This window comes from Notamacropus eugenii, chromosome 5 (assembly GCF_028372415.1).
Source record: "Notamacropus eugenii isolate mMacEug1 chromosome 5, mMacEug1.pri_v2, whole genome shotgun sequence".
In the NCBI taxonomy this organism is placed as follows: Eukaryota; Metazoa; Chordata; class Mammalia; order Diprotodontia; family Macropodidae; genus Notamacropus; species Notamacropus eugenii.
Window position 1 is genome coordinate 90,791,660 of NC_092876.1, and position 21,874 is coordinate 90,813,533.

At 38.2% G+C, this 21,874-nt stretch overlaps 1 protein-coding gene and 2 pseudogenes across 1 annotated transcript; 1 reads left to right on the plus strand and 2 right to left on the minus strand.

Annotated features, from left to right (window-relative positions):
* Positions 1-524: 524 nt before the first annotated feature.
* Positions 525-1,555, minus strand: LOC140508696 (olfactory receptor 52H1-like). Its single transcript, XM_072616583.1, has one exon. The coding sequence runs from the start codon at positions 1,553-1,555 to the stop codon at positions 608-610; it is 948 nt and encodes a 315-aa protein (XP_072472684.1). The 3' UTR covers positions 525-607.
* A 10,083-nt stretch (positions 1,556-11,638) lies between these two features.
* On the plus strand, positions 11,639-12,350 carry LOC140507559 (UTP--glucose-1-phosphate uridylyltransferase pseudogene; annotated as a pseudogene).
* Positions 12,351-12,652: 302 nt separating this feature from the next.
* Positions 12,653-13,459, minus strand: LOC140508698 (olfactory receptor 52B6-like; annotated as a pseudogene).
* Positions 13,460-21,874: the final 8,415 nt, after the last annotated feature.

Below are 21,874 nucleotides of genomic sequence, written 5' to 3' on the forward strand. Positions count from 1 at the left end.
ATCTCAGTGGTCTGGCATTTGCAGTAACAGAATTGGTAAGGGACTTCAAGGCAGAGAATCTTGAAAGTATGGATGAACAAACCTCCAACCAGAAAGTGTCTATATTCCTTTTCAGCAGCTGGGAACTAAAACTCTAAGCTTAAGACCAATTGAGTACAGGCACACATTACTTTCAAATAAACTTGCTTAAGATATATAACCTTAGGCCTGTGCTATCTTTCGTTTTTTTATTCTAGCTGCTAATTGATCCCCAAATTGCCATAGATATGGTAGGGAAAGGAGAGAGGGTATCCTAATTTTTTTTTTTGATTTTGGTAAACCACAAATTCACAATACACACTGCCCCAGTACAAATAGCATCTCTCTCTTGGCCAAAATCAGTCTTGACTTTCTCCTTGAGAATAAATCATCTTTTCTAATTTTCTTGTTATTGTTTTATTATCTTTATTCTGCTTATTCCTTTTACTGAGGTTAGTGTCTTGAATTTTGCGGAGATAAGAAGCAACTTGTGTTTCTGCCTTCTCCTTTGTTTGGACAATATCAAAAATGAATTTTCTTTTATGGATTCCCAACACCTATTCCCAGTTCCCATTCCAATAGCCAGATGTCACTGTGTGCCCTTTGGAGAAAATAACAGGAGAATCTTCTCACGAATTTGCTTGGTCTTCACTCCATAGACAATGGGGTTGAGAGTTGGAGGAATGACAACATAAAAGTTGGCAAATAGGATGAGGATATGACGAGGAACTTTGTGTCCAAAGTGATGAACAAGAATGGAGAAGAAAGCTGGAGTATAGAACATGAGAATGACACAGATGTGAGACCCATAGGTTCCAAGAGCCTTCTGGCGAGCACCATGAGAAGGAAGGCGGAAGACAACACTCAGTATGAGGGTATAAGAGACAACAATAAGCACAATGTCAGATACTACAGTTGTAATGGGAACAGCAATACCATACCAGATGTTGATGGAGATGTCAGCACAGGAGAGCCGGGCCACACCTATGTGTTCACAATATGTATGGGGGATGACAAGTGTTCGGCAAAAGGGCAGTCGCTTTAGCAAGAAAACAACTGGAAAGATCACACAGAAACTCCTGACAATAATTCCCATCATAATCTTGATGATGACTTGGTGAGTCAGGATGGTGGCATATTTCAGTGGGGAACATATGGCCACATAGCGGTCATATGCCATGGCCATTAAGGTGGCAGAATCGATAGCAGAGCTGAAATGGAGGAAGAACACCTGGGTGAGGCAGCCTGAGAAGGTTATTTTCTTCTCACCAAACCAAAGGTTACTGAGCAATTTGGGCACCGTGGTAGATGACAGAATCAGGTCTGTTTGGGCCAGCATGGAGAGGAAAAGGAACATGGGCTCATGGAGGCTGTGCTCTGTGACAATGAGGTACAGCAGGAGAGAGTTACCTGCAATGGCCACAAGGTAGATAGCACAGAAATGAATTGTGATCCAGATGTGGAACTTCTCAAGCCCTGGGATCCCCACAAGGGTAAAGTAGATGGGGTTGTAGCTGCTTAGGTTGAATGTGCCCATCTCCTGATGACTCTTGAAGAGGTGATTCTTGAGCCCTGAAGGAAGACAAAAGCCAGAATTAACTGCCAGAAGTGATAATGGCACTGTAATATATGCCAATGTCAAATTTCTATGTTCTTGGAGGACTCTTTCACAGTGCACAGAATTCTGCAGGGTGTGGTACACTGAAGAACTAACAGCTCACTGTTAACCTGCGTACTTTGTAGGAGGAGTAGAATAGACAGAGGACATTTTGTGTACCAGTAGTAGAAGAGGATCCTAAATATAATAGGCAGAGTCATTCCTATATAAATCCAGATATATATGTATACATACATACTTGTGTTTACGTATATATATGCATTCATTTATATGTAAACACACATATAAAGATAATCAAAGATATATATATATATATGCATATAGGTGTATATGTGTATATGATATATTTTAAGAGCTACTCATGGATGATATACAACTAAATCAGTATATTATATGCATGTGTGTATACAAGTAAAATGCTTATAGAATGTGACATTTACACAAGTGTATATACACACACATATATATATACATATATATGTATGTATATATTGTGCATGTGTGTATGTATAATGTAGTTTTCATCTACTTTATAGCTGAAAAACTGTTTTCCTTACATCAACTCTGTAATATAGGTAACACACAATATTATAATTCCAGTTCATAGATGAGGACCTTGGATTCAGAGTGATTAAATAACTCACCCATATAGACCAAATTAAGAAATTGAAAGCCCATGTCTTGTGGCTGGCCAGTACTCTTTGCATGAAATGGCAGACAATCAGACATGTACATCCTTAACAATTTTGCCTAGGGTGAGTGATCTAATTCATCTGTAAAAATGATCACTTAATGTCCACTTACAATTACAGGATTCTTAATTTCAAGCTACAAGGGGCCTTAGAAGTCATGTAATCCAACAACCTCAACTTACAGATGAGAAAACTGGTTCCCAGAGAGGTTGATTTGTTAAAGGTCTCTCAGGTTTTGTCAGAACATTTTGTTGCCAAGCTTGGCCTTCTTCCTAGTATACTGTGAGTGGAGCACCATTATTTCTAAATGGAAGCCCATTTTCCATTTGAAAAACTTTTAAAGAGTTTCTCTTATGTTTCCTCCTTGTAACTTTATCTCATTGGTGGGAATTCATATCTGCGGGGTTAGGTTTCATAAACTTCATCACCATTTTACTTGCCATTTTTGTGGAGCTTTGCAGACAGTGACCAGATCACCCTAAATGTTATTTTATCTGAACTATATATCTTTCATTCCTTGAAGCAGTTTTCATCTAATCTGGTCTCTGTTTCCCACACCATCCAAATTATCATCATATGGGGATATTCTAAAAATATGACAAGCTGAATGGAAGCCAAAAACTAAATCAGAGTATAGATATGTGATCACCTCTCTTGCTCCAGACAGTCTTGTATCTATTTATGTTGCCTAAGAAAACATATGGCTTTTTAATTGGTAAGCCACATCATTGAATCATCTTGAGTTTATGCCTATGAAAGGGTTTATTCATCTGTGTTTGTTAATTTGTACTTAACTGGTTATCTGGGCATAAAGCACCCCAACCACCTACCACCCATTCTGAACATTTGAAGTTAATTTTTCTGAAGCCCACTTCAAAACTTTACATTGTTACCTATAAAATTTTGCCAGTGAGTTCAGTCTTAAATAAAAAGTTGGGCAAGGCTGTGAACCTTAGGTAATATATTATATATAGAATAGGTAAAGTTATCTAGTGGCCTCTATTGACTTAGAAATCCATATATCAAAGTTCTGTAATTTTTTTTGATAAATATTTCTTACTTGCACAGTTGAGAGTGTTATAGGCCACATCGATCATTTTTCTGATTAGAAAAGTGAGGGCCAGGGATACCAAGTGGTTCCTCTAGGTTATACAAATACTTCATGTGTGTTCGTTTGGGATTTGTTTCTTTTCAAAAACCATCCTAAGAAATGACCTGGAAAATGGATCCAGGAGAGATAATTTAAAAATTATTGGACCGGGGGAGGAGCCAAGATGGTGGAGTAGAAAGATACACATACGCTAGCTCCCAACCCACAGCCCATAAAATACCTGTAAAGAAGAACTCCAGACAAATTCTGGAGCAGCAGAAGACACAGAACAACAGAGTGGAGGAGATTTCTCTTCCAGAGAGACCTGAAAAACTAACACGAAAGGTCCGTCACGCACCAGACTCAGAGCAGAGCCCAGCTTTGCCTCTGTCGCAGGGCACCAAGAGGAGTGAATCCGAGCAGGCTTCAGGGATGGGATCTCCAGCAGCCACACAGGTTCCTCCATCCACAGGCTCCAAAGGTCAGTGAGAGTGTCTTTTCAGCTTCCTGAGAGTGGAGCGGGATGTCTCCATAACTCAGACCCCCTTAGGAGGGAGCAACAGAGGCAACAGTGGATAGGGGCTGCAAAAGCAGGCAGGAGCCCAGATCCAATGTTGAAGGTCCCCTTGTAAACCCCCTGAGGGAACTGAGCCCTGTTAGTCCACCATGACCCCACCTGAGCACCTGAACTTAATCTCACACTGAAGAGCAGTCCTGCCCCCACTGAGAGCTCTGAGGCTGGGAAGCAGCATTTGAATTTCAGCACCCAAGCACTAGCTGGTCAGAACTGGAGGTGAGGTGGGTGTGGAGAGGAAACTCGGAAGTCGAGTTACTGGCTGGGAAAATGCCCAGAAAAGGCAAAAAAAATACGACCATAGAAGGTTACTTTCTTGGTGAACAGATATCTCCTCCCATTCTTACAGATGAGGAAGAACAATACTTACCATCTAGGAAAGACGTAGAAGTCGAGGCTTCTGAATCCCAAACATCCAAAATTAATATACAATGGGCTCAGGCTATGGAAGAGCTCAAAAAGGATTTTGAAAATCAAGTTAGAGAGGTGTAGAAAAATTGGGAAGAGAAATGAGAGAGATGTAAGAAAAGCATGAAAAGCAGGTCAACACCTTCCTAAAGGAGACCCCGAAAAATATTGAAGAAAATAACACCTAGAAGAATAGGCTAACTCAATTGGCAGAAGAGGTTCAAAAAGCCAATGAGGAGAAGAATGCTTTCAAAAGCAGAATTAGCCAAATGGAAGAGGAGGTTCAAAAGCTCACTGAAGAAAATAGTTCTTTCAAAATTAGAATGGAACAGATGGAGGCTAATGACTTCATGAGAAACCAAGAAATCACAAAACAAAACCAAAAGAATGAAAAAATGGAAGCTAATGTGAAATATCTCATTGGAAAAACAACTGACCTGGAAAACAGATCCGGGAGAGACAAGTTAAAAATTATGGGACTACATGAAAACCATAACCAAAAAAGAGTCTAAGCATCATCTTTCATGAAATTATCAAGGAAAACTGTCCTACGATTCTAGAACCAGAGGGCAAAATAAGTATTCAAGGAATCCACCGCCTGAAAGAGATCCAAAAAGAAATACTCCTAGGAACATTGTGGCCAAATTCCAGAGTTCCCAGGTCAAGGAGAAAATACTGCAAGCAGCTAGAAAGAAACAATTCAAGTATTGTGGAAATACAATCAGGAGAACACAAGATCTAGCAGCTTCTACAATATGGGATCAAAGTGAGTGGACTAGGATATTCCAGAAGTCAAAGGAACTAGGACTGAATCCATGAATCATCTACCCAGCAAAACTGAGTATAATACTTCAGGGGAAAAATTGGTCTTTCAGTGAAATAGAGGACTTTCAAGCATTCTTGATGAAAAGACCAGGGTTGAAAAGAAAATTTGACTTTCAAATACCAGAGTGAAGAAAAGCATGAAATGGTAAATAGCAAAGAGAAATCATAAGGCACTTACTAAAGTTGAATTGTTTACATTCCTACATGGAAAGACAATATTTGTAACTCTTGAAACTTTTCAGTATCTGGGTACTTGGTGGATTACACTCACACACACATGCACACACACACACACATAGACAGAGAGCACAGAGTGAATTGAATAGGATGGTATCATATCTTAAAAATATGAAATTAAACGATGAGAGAGAAATATATTGGGAGGCAAAAGGGAGAAATGGAATGGGGCAAATTATCTCGCATAGAAGAGGCAAGCAAAAGGCATTTTCATGGAGGGAAAAAGAGGGGAGGTGAGAGAAAAACATGAACTTTGCTCTCATCACATTTGACTAAAGGAAGGAATAAAATGCACACTCATTTTGGTATAAAAACCTATCTTACAATACAGTAAAGTGGAGGAGAAGGGGATAAGCAGGGTGGAGGGCATGGTGGAAGGAAGGGCAATGGGAGGAGGGAGCAATTTGAAGGCACCACTCTTGGGGAGGGACAGGATCAAAAGAGAGAATAGAAGCAATGGGGGGAAAGATAGGATGGAGGGAAATATAGTTAGTCTTACAGAACAGGACTATTATGGAAGTCATTTGCAAAACTACACAGATATGGTCTATATTGAATTGCTTGCCTTCCAAAGGGAATGGGTGGGGAGGGAGGGATGAAGAGAAGTTGGAACTCAAAATTTTAGGAAAACTGTCGAGTACTGTTCTTGCTACTAGGAAATAAGAAGTACAGGTAATGGGGTATAGAAAGTTATCTGGCACTACAGGACAAAAGAGAATATGAGGACAAGGAAAGGGAGGGATGATAGAAGAGAGGGAAGATTGGTGATAAGAGTAATTAGAATGCTTGCTGTGTTGGGGTGGGAGGAGAGGACAAATGGGGAGAAAACTTGGAACATAAAATTTTGTGAAAATGAATGTTAAAAGTTAAATAAATAAATTTAATAAATAAATAAATAAATTTCTTGCTTGAGAGAAAAAAAAAATCATTGGACTACCTGTAATCCATGATTAAAAAAATGCGTAAAAAGGTTATACAGAATGATTGTAGTTAATTGAGGATTACAGTTAATTTCTGTTTAAGTGGATTAGGTGAAGTTCTTTTCTTTGGCAAGTAATTCTTACCTTGAGTGGCCAGAGAGGAAGGAAAAAGGACTTCAAAGCTGATTTCTTTTCTTTATTCAGAGATTGTCTTTCTTGAAACTTCAAACTGACTTCTTCATACCAGGGCTCTATCCCCCTACAACCTGGAGCCAATTTTTGATCTTATCTCATACTCCAAGATAGCCATATGAGGGATCTCTTCTGCCTGCCTGTGATATACTCTAGGTGAGGTGGACTACTTCCTCTCTTTTCTCACATATTGAAAGGATCATAAATCTGGAGGTGGTAGGGAGTTCAGAGACCTTTTAGTCCAACTCTCATCACTTAACAGATGGAGAAAGTGAGCCCCTAGGCATTAACTGCTTTGTCCAAGGTTGCTTAGGTAATAGACATTGGAAATAAGATTTGAACCAGGTCTTCTAACTCCAGATCCCACTGTTTAACAATGCCATACTTAGAACTCTGTAACTTTGATTTTGGTTTAAACTCTGAGTGGAAAATTCTCTGTCCCTGCCCCTTTTTATCTGTTAAATTGAGACTCATCTTTTAATGTTCAACCTAAATGATATATTTTGCAGCAATCTGTCTCTTCTCCTACGGTAATATGAGGCTAAAGCAAGATAATGGATATAAAACAATTGTAAAACTTAAAGTGCTCTATGACTGGGAGTTATTGTGATTGTAATTACCAGCATTATTAGCCTTCATTTCCTTAACCTTCTAGTATATACTACTACTGCTGAGCTGAAGCAATGTTACATAGAGCCATCCAAGGTTGTGCAGTAAATGTTACTAACTCTAAGGAAAAATATGCCTACACTCACACTTTTCAGTTTAATCTGCATTACCAACATTTTTTTAAGTATAATCAGTGAATGAATATATTTAACTCTACTTTGTGCTGACTTTTGAAGTGTCAATATTCACATTGAAAATTTTAGAGTTCACTCTTGAAAGGTGGTGAGACCTGGCTCCAGCAACACTTCTGTCCAGATTTTCCCTCTCTGTTTGAAAAATTAGTGAGACTTAATTAAAAGCATAAGTATACATTCAACTCCCTCAAAAGTATCTTTGAAGTTTTTGATGATTTAAATGTTTGAATGAAAGGCATAAGTGAATGCTTCTCTGGATAGAAAGTTAATGATCCCTTAAGTCAAGCGCTGAACCTAGTTTAATTTAAATTTTTTCTAATTATGAGGGAGAGAATACAGTGAAAATTCCAGATTCACAGACGACTTTAATGATTTCCAGGCAACTTATTGGGATAATTTTCAGAGACTTTGACATCCCTACATGGTAAAACCAAAAGAAATTGGGCCAATGGTCCCTGTAGATGGTACAACTGATGAAATTTTGAGTGGTCTAGGGAGAAAATTGGGAGAAAACAATATTTTTGAATTCTGAGAAACACATATTCCATTCAAAATATTTTGAGCCTCATTGTTTTTCTCTTTGGGAGCTCATATGTTCCACTTACTCCTGAAGTGTGCAGTAAGAAAATGGAAGGGACCTAATAAAATCCTCAAACGTGCATGTGTAAAAAATGATCAAACAAGGGATTTTGATGCCATTTCCTAGATTCAGGTCCCATTCTAGTACTTTCCTCAGGATTGATTCCCTCTTATATACAAAGAGAAACATGCAAAAACACACACATATTCATATGTCTATTTATGTGTGTATATGTGTATGCACACATATGCACACATGACATTTTCCATCTCTACTCTGTTTCATTCCCAATTAGAAGAAGCCTCTAGTCATCCAAGGTGGTCTTGTGTACTCCCTTGCCTCCAGGTGGGCTTGCTTCATATACAAATCTTTAAAGTCAAGGTAGGTTAATGGCATTTCTGGACATATAGAAAAATACCCCACCCTAACCCAGCTCCACCACCACCATCACTATGCCCACAATCTATGTTTTGCTCATCAAGCTCTGATTTTAATTATCCTACCTTTAGGCATGAAACGTTTGTCTTTGCCATGCAACTCAGCTGAAGGGTGAATGAATGACTTTGTAAGAAGGAGGACAGGTCATTTTATTGTTCTTGGAATCCCAGGAGAGAAAGCTCCAAGCCTACAAATCCCTGAGTACTTAATTCTGTGCTATCATTTACATATAATCCTATCATTAACCCTTTGCCTATCTGAGAGCAGATATTGTATTCTGTGAAGAAAATGGTTCTACAGATTATGGAGGACAAGATTCCTAGTTTCCTGTGGCACTCTGCCTTCCTTCACGGGACCATGACAATAATCTCAGACTATGAATCTGTGGTTCCTTGGATTAGGAGCATCATCACAGGTCAAGAGCATTAGTGACTTCTCTCCTTCTACAGTACGTGTTGATATATCATTAATTTGGCATTCACCACTCTCCAGGGTCTCTGTCCATCTTTTCAGGTTTATTTCCCACTTTCTCAATTCTCACACTCCATATTTCAATTAAAGTGCAACTTTTATATGCTAATCATTGTCTGATCTTCATGTGCCTTCTTTCACCTTTATGCATTTGCATGGGCTGTTTTCCATGCCTGGAATAGACACAATCTGATTTTATCAGGTTGGTTTTTTTATGGTAGGGCCTATTGAATTCCTACCTTTTCTTCAGTTTCTGGGTCTGATGGCATTTTCCCAATAGAGCTTCCTCTGATGCCTCCAGCTAGAGGAAATCTTAGCTCTCTTAATTTCCTAGACCATTTTATTTTGTATTTTTCCCCTTCTAACTTTCATTATTAGAGGCAGTATTTCATATTGGATAGGGAATCAGCCTTGAAAACAAAGACGTGGGTTCAAGTTCTACTCTCTGAAACTTACTAGTCAGAAGACCCTAAACAAGTGTTTTAACCTCTTGGTGATCTATTCTTCTGATAGTGTCAAACTCAAAGAGAAAAGAACTACTGAATCATACATATGGGCTGCATATTGATTTAGACAACTAGGTATTTTATATTTATTTATTTTGTTAACCATTTCCCAATTATATTTTTTATCTGGTTCAGTTACTTGTTGGAATGTTGCCTGTTGCAATGTTAGTGGGTAGAGAATTAGACATTTGAGCTCTAGACAACTCTGTAAGACAATAATTTGTAGACAAAACGTTGTTCTAGTATTTGTGGAGGGAGTTTGCTTTCTTACTTCGGATTTCCCCATACCAGTGAAAGCACAGGTACAATCCATCACTCTAATTTCTACTATAGTTATTTGTAGAGATGTTTTATCCTTATACTAGATTATAATCTGCTTGAGGTCAGGCAGCTTCATATGGCCTACATTTGGCATGGTATCTTGAACATGGCAAATGTCTGTTGAATGACAAGTGATTATTTCCATTTTTCTGTGTACCTGCATGTACATGGCCACACATGTTTAATATGTGTGGTGTTATTTAGAGGAGGAGGTAGAATGACTCAGGACCTTTGTGAAGGTCCAAGGAAAGCAGGATTGTGAAACAAAGTCTTCACTGAACACTTGTTGTCTTAGTACAAATATCAAAGAATGCGATTCTTTCCTGAAAGACAGAACACTTAATATAGAGACATTATTCTTGTACTGCTTTCCTCATCTAACTTCTTCATTTTGCCCACACACCATTCCAAAACCCAGGGTTTCCTCCAGAGAAATTCCCTTATTCATCATCTCATCATGTCAACATCTATCCGCTCCTTCAATGGTGAACACATTGTATGGTGGTTTAATCATTGAAATTTCAAAAAGGATGCAGGCTAGAGAACAGATTTATGCAGTACATGCTTTTCTAAGAGAATCCTTGAAAACGTATCCTTCCTAAGTTGCCTAACTTAGAGGAGCCACAATCTAGGTTATCCAGTGACCCAGCCAATTAGGGAAATACAGTGGGATGAATAGGGACTTGCCTTTGTAATCAAAGTAAAGGTCACCAATTCTCCTCCCTAATGGTAAGGCATGATTACAGATCACTGCTCTGGCCTCTGCACAACAGTGCTGAACCAGTTTTTGAGGGTTTTCAAATTCCATTTATCATCCTGTGCTCAATAATTAGGTATGATGAGGTGATTAGGTAAAGGTGGAGATGTAGATGGGTTTAGGGATGAAATTTAGATGGCAATGTAGATAGGAATAGGGATCAACATGAGTTTGGGAATGGATTGGAGTTGGAAAGATGATGTGACTAACAGCATGGATTGCTGTGGTGATGGATTTTGGATAGAAGTTGGTAAAGTGTTGGTATAAGAGTGAAGGTGGCAAAAGGGATACAGTTAAGGACTGTGGAAGGAACATGATATAATTGGAATGGGAAAAGGATATAAATGTGGTTTAATATGGAATGAATGCTAAGATAGGGATGAGTGTTGAGTGGAGATAGAACAAAAGATTAAGATGGTTTGAAATTGGGGAAAATGTGGAATTTCTTACTTTGTGAAGGAGATATTCATAGGACTAGATGCTGGAACAGAACTGAGAAAACACTAGGGACACAACAGGCTTCAATTTGGGCACAGAGAGAGGGCTTTGATGGAGAAGACAATTTGTTGGAATTAGAAGTCAAGATCATTGGTGTCAAACTCAAGTAGAAACGGATCATGGACCCCACATACTCACTTAGAAAACCACTAATTACCTTCCAGTGAGAGCCAAGAGGGCTGACAGGATGAACTTGCTCTCTGCAGATACTGGGAATTTTGGTAATCTTAGAAAAGCAATATCTCAAGGTGAGATTTCCCAATTCCAAGAAGTCTTGTGACAAAAGCTGGAATTATCAATGAAGAAAAAAACTAGAGAAAATACTTTCAATTGCACCACAAAAAGAGTCTTAGTATACTAAAAAAGTCCTTGAAGAATTTCAGAAGGAATTCAGAAGATAGCAACAAGCTTTTTATGAGAAAAGGGACCTTCTACACACTAGGCAAAAATCCAGAGGGATCCAAAGGATTCAATTAAACCTTATGAGAATATGAAGCCAGAGGCTTACTTGATGATATATCTTCTATCATGCATAAGTAGATCTTGGTAAAACTGAAAGGTGATTTGGGACCTAGCAGAGGTTATAAACTCCCCAAAAGTCTTACTGGTATGAAGAACTTAAACTTGTTTTTGTATCTAACAGTTCAGCAAGTTGAATCCTTGAACAATACCGATGTTCCTCTTGTTTTGATGAACTCTTTCCAAACTGATGAAGGTTCAATAAAAACTTCAGAAATAAAGTTATTGCCATGTGAAAATGTACACTTTAAATAAAAGCATGGAGCAAAAGATACTATCTCACTCGGGAAAATACAGAAGCTTCGTATCCTCCAAATTTTTCTTAAATTTATGGTAGTTTCTGCAATCCTCAGTTGTTTGATACACTTAGAGGAGAGGGATAGGAATACATTTTCATGTTTGACATAGATACTTTGAGTGTCCCAGTGGATCTGTATTTTCTTGACCATATCATGAATCTACCCAACGGAAAATGTTGCCAATTTGTCATGAAAGTTACAAACAAGAAAAGGACAGATGTAAAGGGTGGTACCCTTACACAATATGAAGGCAAACTCAGAGCAGTTGAAAGTGCTGAAGTGCCAAAAGCCCACACTGATAAATTTAATTATGTATCATAATTCAAAATATTTAACAAAAACAACCTGTGGATCTCTCTAGCAGCAGTGAAGAGTTTGCAGGGGAAAATGCCATTGATATGGAGATCATTGTTACTCCAAAGACCTTGGATATAGGTCCTATAGGTATTTAGTTGGACACTGTGGTTGGAGCTGCTATTAGTAGTTTTGAGAATTCTCTTAGCATTGATGTTCCCTGAAGTTGTTTTCTGTCTGTTAGAACTACAGTCAACCTTCTCCTTGTGATGTCAAATCTACAGCCTTAACAATAAACAATAATCAAGAGTTTCCTTCTGTTCTCTTGGTTATTTACGAAAGCTCTTTTATGAAGGTACTATGTTTAAAATAAATATCATGCTAATTCTCTGAGTGAAAACTGTATATCACAAAAAACCCCAAAGAAAATCACAAATTAACATTATCTATGTTTTATTTTTATTCATTTTGTTGTACATCTCATAACAGCATTTAATCTAGGCTAGGTCTTATTAGCAGTACCTTAAGTCCACAAGTCACAAGGCTGAAACCTCTGATAAAGAGACTCTCAGTTTCTTGACCTCCATGTTGTTTATTTCCCCAACTGTGCAGACATCTGGACAGCTCTTTTCCAAATCTGTCTGGTTCTTACACCATAAATGACAGGGTTGAGAATAGGTGGGATAACAGCATAGGGATTGGCTAGGAGGATATAGACACAATGGGGAAAGCTTTTCCTACCAAAGTGGTAGGCAAAAAGAGATAATGTAACAGGAATATAGAAGAGTAGTATGACACAAATATGAGATTCACATGTTCCCAGTGCTTTGCACTGAGCTTCATGTGAGGGAGGATGGAAGACAGTGCGTAGGATGAGTACATAGGAGATGGTGATAAGAATCTGTAGAAAGCAAAGCAGTTGATAAATCATACCAGACATTGACAGAGATATCTGCACAGGATAGCCAGGCAATGCCCATGTGCTCACAGAATGTATGTGAAATTATATTGGTCCAGCAATAAAGTAACCTAATGCAAAAGCTGCGTGTAAGTGTGACCCCAGCTATATTTCTGATGAGGATGGGTGTTAGGATAGTGTTATAGTGTAAAGGTAAGTGGATGGCCACATAGTGGTCAAATGTCATGGCCAGCAGAATGGCTGAGTCAGCCACAGACAGAAAGTGGATACAGAACATCTGAGTGAGACATGCTTCAAAGGAGATGGCTTGGTCCCCAATCAGAAGAAGACTGTCAGAGCCTTTGGCATGGCTGAGGTACAGAGCAGGACATCAATACTGGCCAGTATGCATAGGAACAGGTATATGGGTTCATGAAGTTTCTTCTGGGAGATGATTACAATTATCAGGATGTTATTTCCTGCCAAGGCGGTCACATACATGATGCTGAAGGGGATAGAAGTCCAAATGTGCAGGTGCTCCAGACCTGGGATTCCAGTGAGAAAGTAGTCAGCAAGGTGGGTGTCAGTGATATTCAGAGGAAGCATTGTTACTTTACAGCTTTGGAGGTGAAGTTCTTATTATTTTAGAGATGTTTTGTCTGCATGGGAGAAGGAAGCTAGGAAATTATTTCAGGGTTTTGGTGAAAGCTATGGAATCTACAAACAATGCCAAATTCTGGTTATAACTGCAAACACTTAGAGTCTGTATGAGCAGAGTCTTTGACTATAAACCAAGGACCAGTCTTTAGGTGCTTTGTGTATCATGACAGGATTTGCAAACAGAATTTGTCTCTACACATATTTACACAGTAACAGACTCATGGTGAGCTCTGATGAGTGCATAGATAGAGTGACAGGAGGGTCACTGTTTCTGTTTTTCAGGAGATAGCTGATATAAAGCTACTGATCAATGTCCATTGGAATACCTTTGGAAATACAGGTAATTTAGGACACTGACTGACAATAATTACGGTGCCTAAACCAGAGGCTCTCTATTAGCTAGTCTTTAGTGAGTCCAATTTTATAAAGATTCCCAGTTTCTGAAAATGTCTTGACATTAAGAGTTGGCATAAAGATGCTGAAGAGCTTTATAATCCATAGGTCAGATGGACAGGAAAGAAGGTATAGAGTGCATGCTAGATTGTTAAGGTTACCTGTAGCAGTCTTCTCAATGTAAGACTATAAATTAATGACAGTGAATGATTTCCCTGTTTCCCTAATGCTTATCTGTCTTTTCAAAAAACTCTAATGGACTCTCAGGAGATGGGTAAAATGGAAACATTCTTGGACCAGGAATCAACAAAATTCAGTTTTAGTCCTGACTCTGCTACTAATTTGTTATATGAAGGTTACCAGCTTCTATGGATTCTACCAGGTCTAACCTGCTGTAATTTCACTATACACAAACTAATTTCATTCTTTTTTTGTCTTTGCTTAACATTACTTCTTTCCATGCAAGCACATTTTACCTAAACTGTATTCCTGAGTGAGGGAGTTGGAAAGAGAGAGAGGAATACGAATGGGGAGAAAATAGGGAGAGGAAAACAAAAGGGGGGAGAGAGAGAGAGAGAAAGAGAGAGACAGAGAGAGAGAGAGAGAGAGAGAGAGAGAGAGAGAGAGAGAGAGAGAGAGAGAGAGAGAGAGATAAAGAGAGAATGAGTTAGTGTGTATGAAGCAGAGAGAAAGTGAGTGTCTGTTAGAACTACAGTCAACCTTCTCCTTGTGATGTGAAATATATAGCCTTAACAATGAACAGTAATCAAGAGTTTCCTTCTGTGCTCTTGGTTATTTAAGGAAGCTCTTGCAGGAAAGTAGGCAAAAACAGATAATGGAACAGGAATATAGAAGAGTAGTATGACACAAATATGAGATTCACATGTTCCCAATGCTTTGCCCTGAGCTTCATGTGAGGGAGGATGGAAGACAGTGTGTAGGATGAGTACATAGGAGATGGTGATAAGAATCTGTGGAAAGCAAAGCAGTTGATAAATCATACGAGAGAGAGAGAGAGAGAGAGAGAGAGAGAGAGAGAGAGAGAGAGAGAGAGAGAGAGAAAGAGATAGAGAGAGAATGAGTTAGTGTGTATGAAGGAGAGAGAAATTGAGTGTGTGTGGAGAGAGAGAGTGTGTGTGAGTGTTTGCATGAAGGAGAGTGAGAGAGCGAGACAGAATGAGTGCATGTGTGTGTGAAGGACAGAAGGAGAGAAAAAGAGAAATAGAAAGAGAGAGAGAGTGTTTGTGTATGAAGAAGAAAGGGAGAGAGAAAGTGAGTGTGTGTGTGTGTGTGTGTGTGTGTGTGAAGGAGAGAGGAGAAAGAGAGAGAGAGAGCATCTAGCATCTCATTAATAGATCTTTAGAGTTGTTTTCCTGCCCTTACCCTTCTCTGTCCCACAGCCCTTGGGAAAGAGGATGTGCTGCGGCTGCAATAAGAAGGATTCAGGATAGAACACAATCCTTATCCTCCTAGATCAGAGACCATTAAGGCCAAGCTTTACCTGCATAGAATATCTTCTACAACTTTTCCAAAGGTGTTTATCCAGTCTTCAATTGAAGACTTCCAATGATTATGATCCCATCATGTATGGAGGCAAATGAAAAATTTCCCATTGTTTAGTTTTACTTGAAAATGAGGCATATTGTTGAGAGAGACCAGCACAGACACACTGAATCACTACTATTTTATTAAGCATTTAATATGTTCAAGGTCCTGCAGAAACAATAAAATTAAACAAAAGAAATTTTCCATCAAAGTGCTTGCATTCTACAGAATTCTTACTGTTCTACATTGTAATATGTACGAACTGAGAAAAACATACACATTCATTTAAAGCACTGATGCATTCCTGTGTATTTAACACTTGTCTATATAATTCTAGCATCCTCTCATATTCATTTAAAATAACATGCATAAACACAAACGCTGTGTATTTCTCATGATTGTAAGTGCTTAAGTAAAATCTTGATGGTTACCTTACATAAATATAGGGAAAATTGCCATATTGGATAGATGGATAAATTTGATGACTTTTGTAATCCCTCTGCCTCCCAGAGTTATGGTTCTTTTTCATAATATTAACATTCAAAATGGAAAAATAAACAGATGACATTGCCATCTGGTAATTTAATATTTTCCTTGATTCTGCAGACATATATCAACTCTCCATGTCAGTCAACCACTAGAATAGTGATCTTCAGAATTTCATTACTCTGGGCTAACTGACCTTTCCTGCCATTCTTCGAAGATGTTTTTGTCTGGAAATTTGCTTTAATCCATCTTTTTGTGAGTTCTGCCACGTTGGAATTTGCTTACAGTCATTATTTAAAGATATTTGCTGGGGTTTGGAAGAGAGCACAGGTGAGTCCCCGTCTTTACTCCACCATCACCTCCCATTCCTGTTTTTCACAACAGTAGGATTGGTTGTTTTTGTCTTACATGTCTACTACCCCCATAGTTGACACATAATAAATGCTTCTAAAGTTATATTGAATTGTATTGACTTGAAGGTTGATGTGGTTCAAAGAGAAATGAAGACAGAGGAAATGAAAGTAATTTTCAAGTTCTGAATGCCATAGAGAACAAGGAATATTGAATGAAATTTTAGTCAGTTGATCTTGGCTGAACTTAGAACCCTCTCCAGGTATTTCCAAGTCTGCACACGTCACTTCCAGGCACTTGTAGGCTGCCTCTTTTACTTTCATTTCTTTAAAACCTACCTATGCTCCCTGATTCCCTGAATATTTAACTAGATAAACATTCCTATACCATCGAGTTTCTCAGATCATGGAGTATTGCGGAATTCCGAGAGCTGAGAAGAGCTCTTTTGCAATGAGCATCTGTCTGACGTCGAATGGAATCTCTCTCCTGTTCCTCATTTTCTCAATTTCTTCTCATCCCATTGCATTTTTCCCACAATGACTCCTCCAGATCTCCTCTATTGAGTAAAATTTCTGGTTGCTCTTCTTCAAGAAAGCCAATCAATGCAAACTCTCACCATCCCTCTTCTCTGCCTAAGGGTATCTCCAGTTCAAATTTACTTCCCTTCTCTCATCTCAGGAAAAGAATTTCCTTTGTGTATATTGCCAAGGCAAAATGTCATTCCCAGTCCAAAAGACACTGAGTTCTCACTCCTATACATTCTCATTCCTCCAGATTCTACCAGGACTTTAAACCTATACTTAAAGCCACAGGCCCTCATATACCACAATAGACATAATCTCCTTTTCTCTATATTCTTCTTACCTACTTTGTCCACAAATGTACTAGCCTTGAAAGATCATTCACTTGACCACAATGATATTTATATGTCATTATATCCAAGTTGTCAAGTCATGTACATTATTTCATTTTTCCCACAGAAGATCATCATGATATTGTTATAGCAGTTGTTGTCATGCTGAATTTCGGGAGTGGAAACAGATACAGAGGGTTTAAATAACTTTGCTCACATTTGAAATCAGAAGAGGGACTTGACTCCAGGTTGACTGACTGATTTTTTATACATTCTAGCACTCTTTCCATGATAACACAGTCTCCTCTCTTATTACCATTCCCATCACTTTAGCTTGAAATCACAGTCATCTATGACTCTTTCCTCTCGCTTACCACCCAGTCACTTACCTCATCCAAATAATCTAGCTCTTTCCATTCCCACAGGGATATCACTTATTTGCCTAGTCAATTTCTATCCCTTATCAAGGTAGAGTTATATCTTACTCTCTTCAGGAAGCTTTATTTGCTGATTCTTCCTCCATTTAATGTGCAGATGTGCTCTGCTATGTGCTGTAAATACACTTAATCATTATTTTGTTGTATTCGGTAATTGTATCATGTCTCTAAAAACAGGAAAACTTTTTAAGATCAAACTGGGAACTAACACTGTAAATGGTTTCTCCCCACCATCTGAAAGAGTGCTGAGTCTGGCATCAGGAAGACTCATCACACTTAGTTTAAATCTGGACTGAGACACTTATTAGCTGCATGACATGGGAAAGTCCCTTACTCTTGTTTGCTTTAGTTTCCTTATATATAAAAAGAGAAAGAGACAAAATGGCAAACCACTCCAGCATCTATGCCAAGAAAACCTTAAAGAGGTCATGAAGAATGAGATGCAAGTGAAATGACTGAAGAACAACTCCATAAATGCTTATTGAATGAATGAACTATGTATTCTTTCCTTCCTTATCTCTGTCTGTCTGTCTGTCTGTCTGTCTCTCTCTCTCTCTCTCTATCTCTCTCACACACACACACACACCCACACACACACATACACACACACCCCACACAAACACGTCCACATCCACAGATAAACACCAGTACAGCAGTACACTTTCATACATAGATGCACATATCTAAACACTCTTCCTTCTATATCTGAAAATAATCATTGTATAATAACAGAGAATAACACTTGTATACAATAATCCATGGATCCCTCCCAGGCTTCCCAAAACTTCCTCAGATATAAACAGTCATGTCTATTCCATTGACATGACAGTCAATATGTTCCTCCTTCCATGACCCCTAGAAGCTAATAAAAGTTTGGGCAGATACTAAGACATCTTAACATGTTTCATTCCCTCACTTTTTTTTGCTTCTCCATAGATGTTTTCATGAGCAAATGTTCCTGCCTTCCTTATCTTCCATTTTCTGATCCCCTACTCTTGAGACCTCCTAACCCCCAATATTTCAAATCTATTCCAATGACCTTTATATTCTAGTGAACTAATTCCCCTTTCCTCTATTTACCTGTTGCCCTTCACCTATTCCTCCATTCCCAAACTTATCACCTCACAACCCCCTTACACTTTCAACCCCTATCCTAGCTCCTTACTGAGCCATTATTCTAGGAATTTCCTAATTAGTTTCTCATGATTCCTTGGTATGCTCTCTTTTCCTTCTTCTCTCAATGCTACAATCCCTTTATCCTTCATTTCCCTTCAACCTTCCCTTCCATAGTGCGGTTGACAGAATGTCTCATCTCAGACATCTTCTGCTCTACTTATATCAGAAGACGTAGATTTGACTCTTGCCTTTGCCTTTTATGAACTGTGTGACCCCCGTTAAGTTATTGACCTCTCTGTCCCTCAATTTTCTCATCTATTAAATTAAAAATTTGTGTTATTAAACATTTTGTTCCTACAATAGTGATGTACAGTATGTCCTCTTCTTTGTAGAGACCATGATGTATCTGTGACCACTTTCCCACCTTTTCTTCCAAACCACATACCTGTCGTCAAATATCCATCCCTTTCTGTCTGTATTTCCTTACATCTCTGGCTTACTTGTTGAAAGACTTGAATTATGTACAAAAGACACAATTTTTATGAGAAGGATAAAAAAAGTCTTCAGCATGAATCGGGGACTATCTTTTTCCTTTATTTTATATCCCCAGTGCTTCGAAAGGTGCCTAACTTATGACAGGTACATAACATAAGCATGCTGATTGATTGTTGTGGTAGATAGCCGTCCACGTAAAAAAAAGAACTAGAGGTTTTCCTAAAGGAGTATCCACAAGAGTAGATAATATTTTTAATGATTTCATAAGATCACAGACCTAGAGCTGAAAAAGTTCTTGGAAGCTTTGCTTTTTCCCAACCCTTTACTTTACAGATGAGGTAACTGAGACCCAATAAGGTGAAGTGCCTAACTCAATGTCATACACATAGTGAGTGAGAAAGGGTGGATTTGAATCTAAGTCCTTTGATACTGAAGTCAGGGCTTATTTCTCTGTACCAGGCCTTGGGTATCAATTTAAGGATTTCGAAGTGCTTTACATATGTTTTCTCTTTTGGTTTAGTGTCTTGAAACTCAGCATTAGGAAAAAGTGAGACACAGTACCTTGTTTACATTGAACTAGCAATTTACTAAGATCCCCATATCTTTTTGCAGTAATTTAATTCCAGTAGTCATATACACAATACTATACTTGGAAAGTTGATCCTTAAGGCATGGGTTTATACGTGCATGAATTTAGGTACACATATGTGCATATATTCTTGTGGATGTTATGTTAGTCTGGTATTGGGCCTCAATCACATCTACCTCTCTTGTAATAGTGTTTATGAATAGCAAATAGGAAACATGACACATATACTCACATATACAGAGATATACTAACAGATAGATACGTTCATGTAACAGTCAATAGCAAACTCATCCTTGCTCATAAAGACATTTATAGATACGTACAAACCAGACACCTAGCTCAGGGATTAGTAATGTCTTCCTAGAACTTCGTTTTCTGGCTCATCTTCATTCTGCTGCGTAAGATATTTAAAAAAAAAAGTAGAGAAACTGATACTGTGGGAGTTTTAACTCTGTCTGAAACATAGAGCTCTTTGGGGAAGTCAGATACTAGATGATTCCAATAATTACTTTTTATTCTTCATTATGGTTTTCTTCTGTGGACCTAGAGAGTTCTGCCGTTTGCCATGTTCTCTTCTCCAAATTCATCGAGTCTTCACCCTTTTTACAACTCAGAGAATGACACTCACCAGTCTTTATGATGCTAAGCACAGATGGAGAGGCAGCTATTAATGGAGCCAGGAAAAACGCACAGAAAATAGGTTGGATGCACAGTGGAGAGTAGGGATGGACAAATAACTAGGGGAAATGGTTATAAGATAGAAGAAGATAGAATGATAACCATAAAGAAAGAAAGACATGTCCATTTATCTCTTCCTATGGAGTCCCTTTGGGAGTGGAGTATTCAGAGCCAGCAAGGCTTCTGGGTCCCCCATGCCCAGAACCAGCCTTAAGGATTAAATCAAATTATTTTAAACCTCAAACTACCTAGGGAGTCTGGGGACACCTGTTCATAGACTTTCTTATATAGTCCAAGACAACCACAAGTTTCTTAGACTTCACATTTTTGTTACATACTCTGAGTCAAACTATGTGCTTGTATTCCTCTTGCAGTCCATTAAAACTCCTCCCTCTTAATTGCAAAATTGTCCAACCAAGTTCCTCTGACTTTGAATTTGTGAAGTTGGTTTTTTTGAAGTCAAGAATAAAAACGCACATTTATTCTAATTAGACATAATTATTTAAAATTCAGCACAAGGGAGTCATTTGTTCAGACATTTTGAATCTTAAAACATTCAGTATTTTCTGTAATGTGCCTAACTTTATATCAGTGTCAAACTTGATGAACATGTCATTTGTTGTTCCAAGTTACTAATAAAAAATATTGAAGAAAGGCAGGGTCAGGCACAGATCCATAGGGATTCCCTTTCAAGTTACAATTGAACCAATTCCTACTTTTTGCATTTGACCATTCAGATTAGAACTTAGAAAGATCTCATTTCTAATATAGTGATTTTATTCAAATTTAAAAGAATCATATCCTCAATTGATAAATAGTCCAAGAATATGAACAGGCAAATATCAGAGGAAGAAATTCAAGCTATCAATAGCCATATTTTAAAAAGTGCTTTAAAGCACTAATAATTAGAGAAATAGTAATATTAAAAAAGTTTAAGATTCCACCTCATAATCCTCAGATTAGCCAACTTGACAAAAAATAGAATGACAAATGCTGGGGGGACAGTGGGAAAACAGTCACCTTAATGCACTATTAGTGAAGCTGTATGCCACAGTTCCAGAAGGCTCATGGTGAAATAGACTACCCTACTACTGATTGACAGATTGAAAAAGATTTCATTTAGACAAGTCAATATAGGAATCTGTTTTGCTTGGCTAGGAGTTAGTTTTTTGTTTGTTTTGCTTTTGCTTTCTTAACAAGAACATAGACAAAGAAAAGGGTAGATCTTTGTTTGAAATAAAAGAAACATATTAATAGATAAAAAGCTCCTTTTTGCTCTCTTTAGCTTTTCTTCCTAGTTCAAACTGTTCTGA

What these genes read in the sequence shown, in the direction of transcription:
- LOC140508696 (XM_072616583.1), bottom strand. Translation starts at nt 1,555, where the DNA reads ATGGGCACATTCAACCTAAGCAGCTACAACCCCATCTACTTTACCCTT.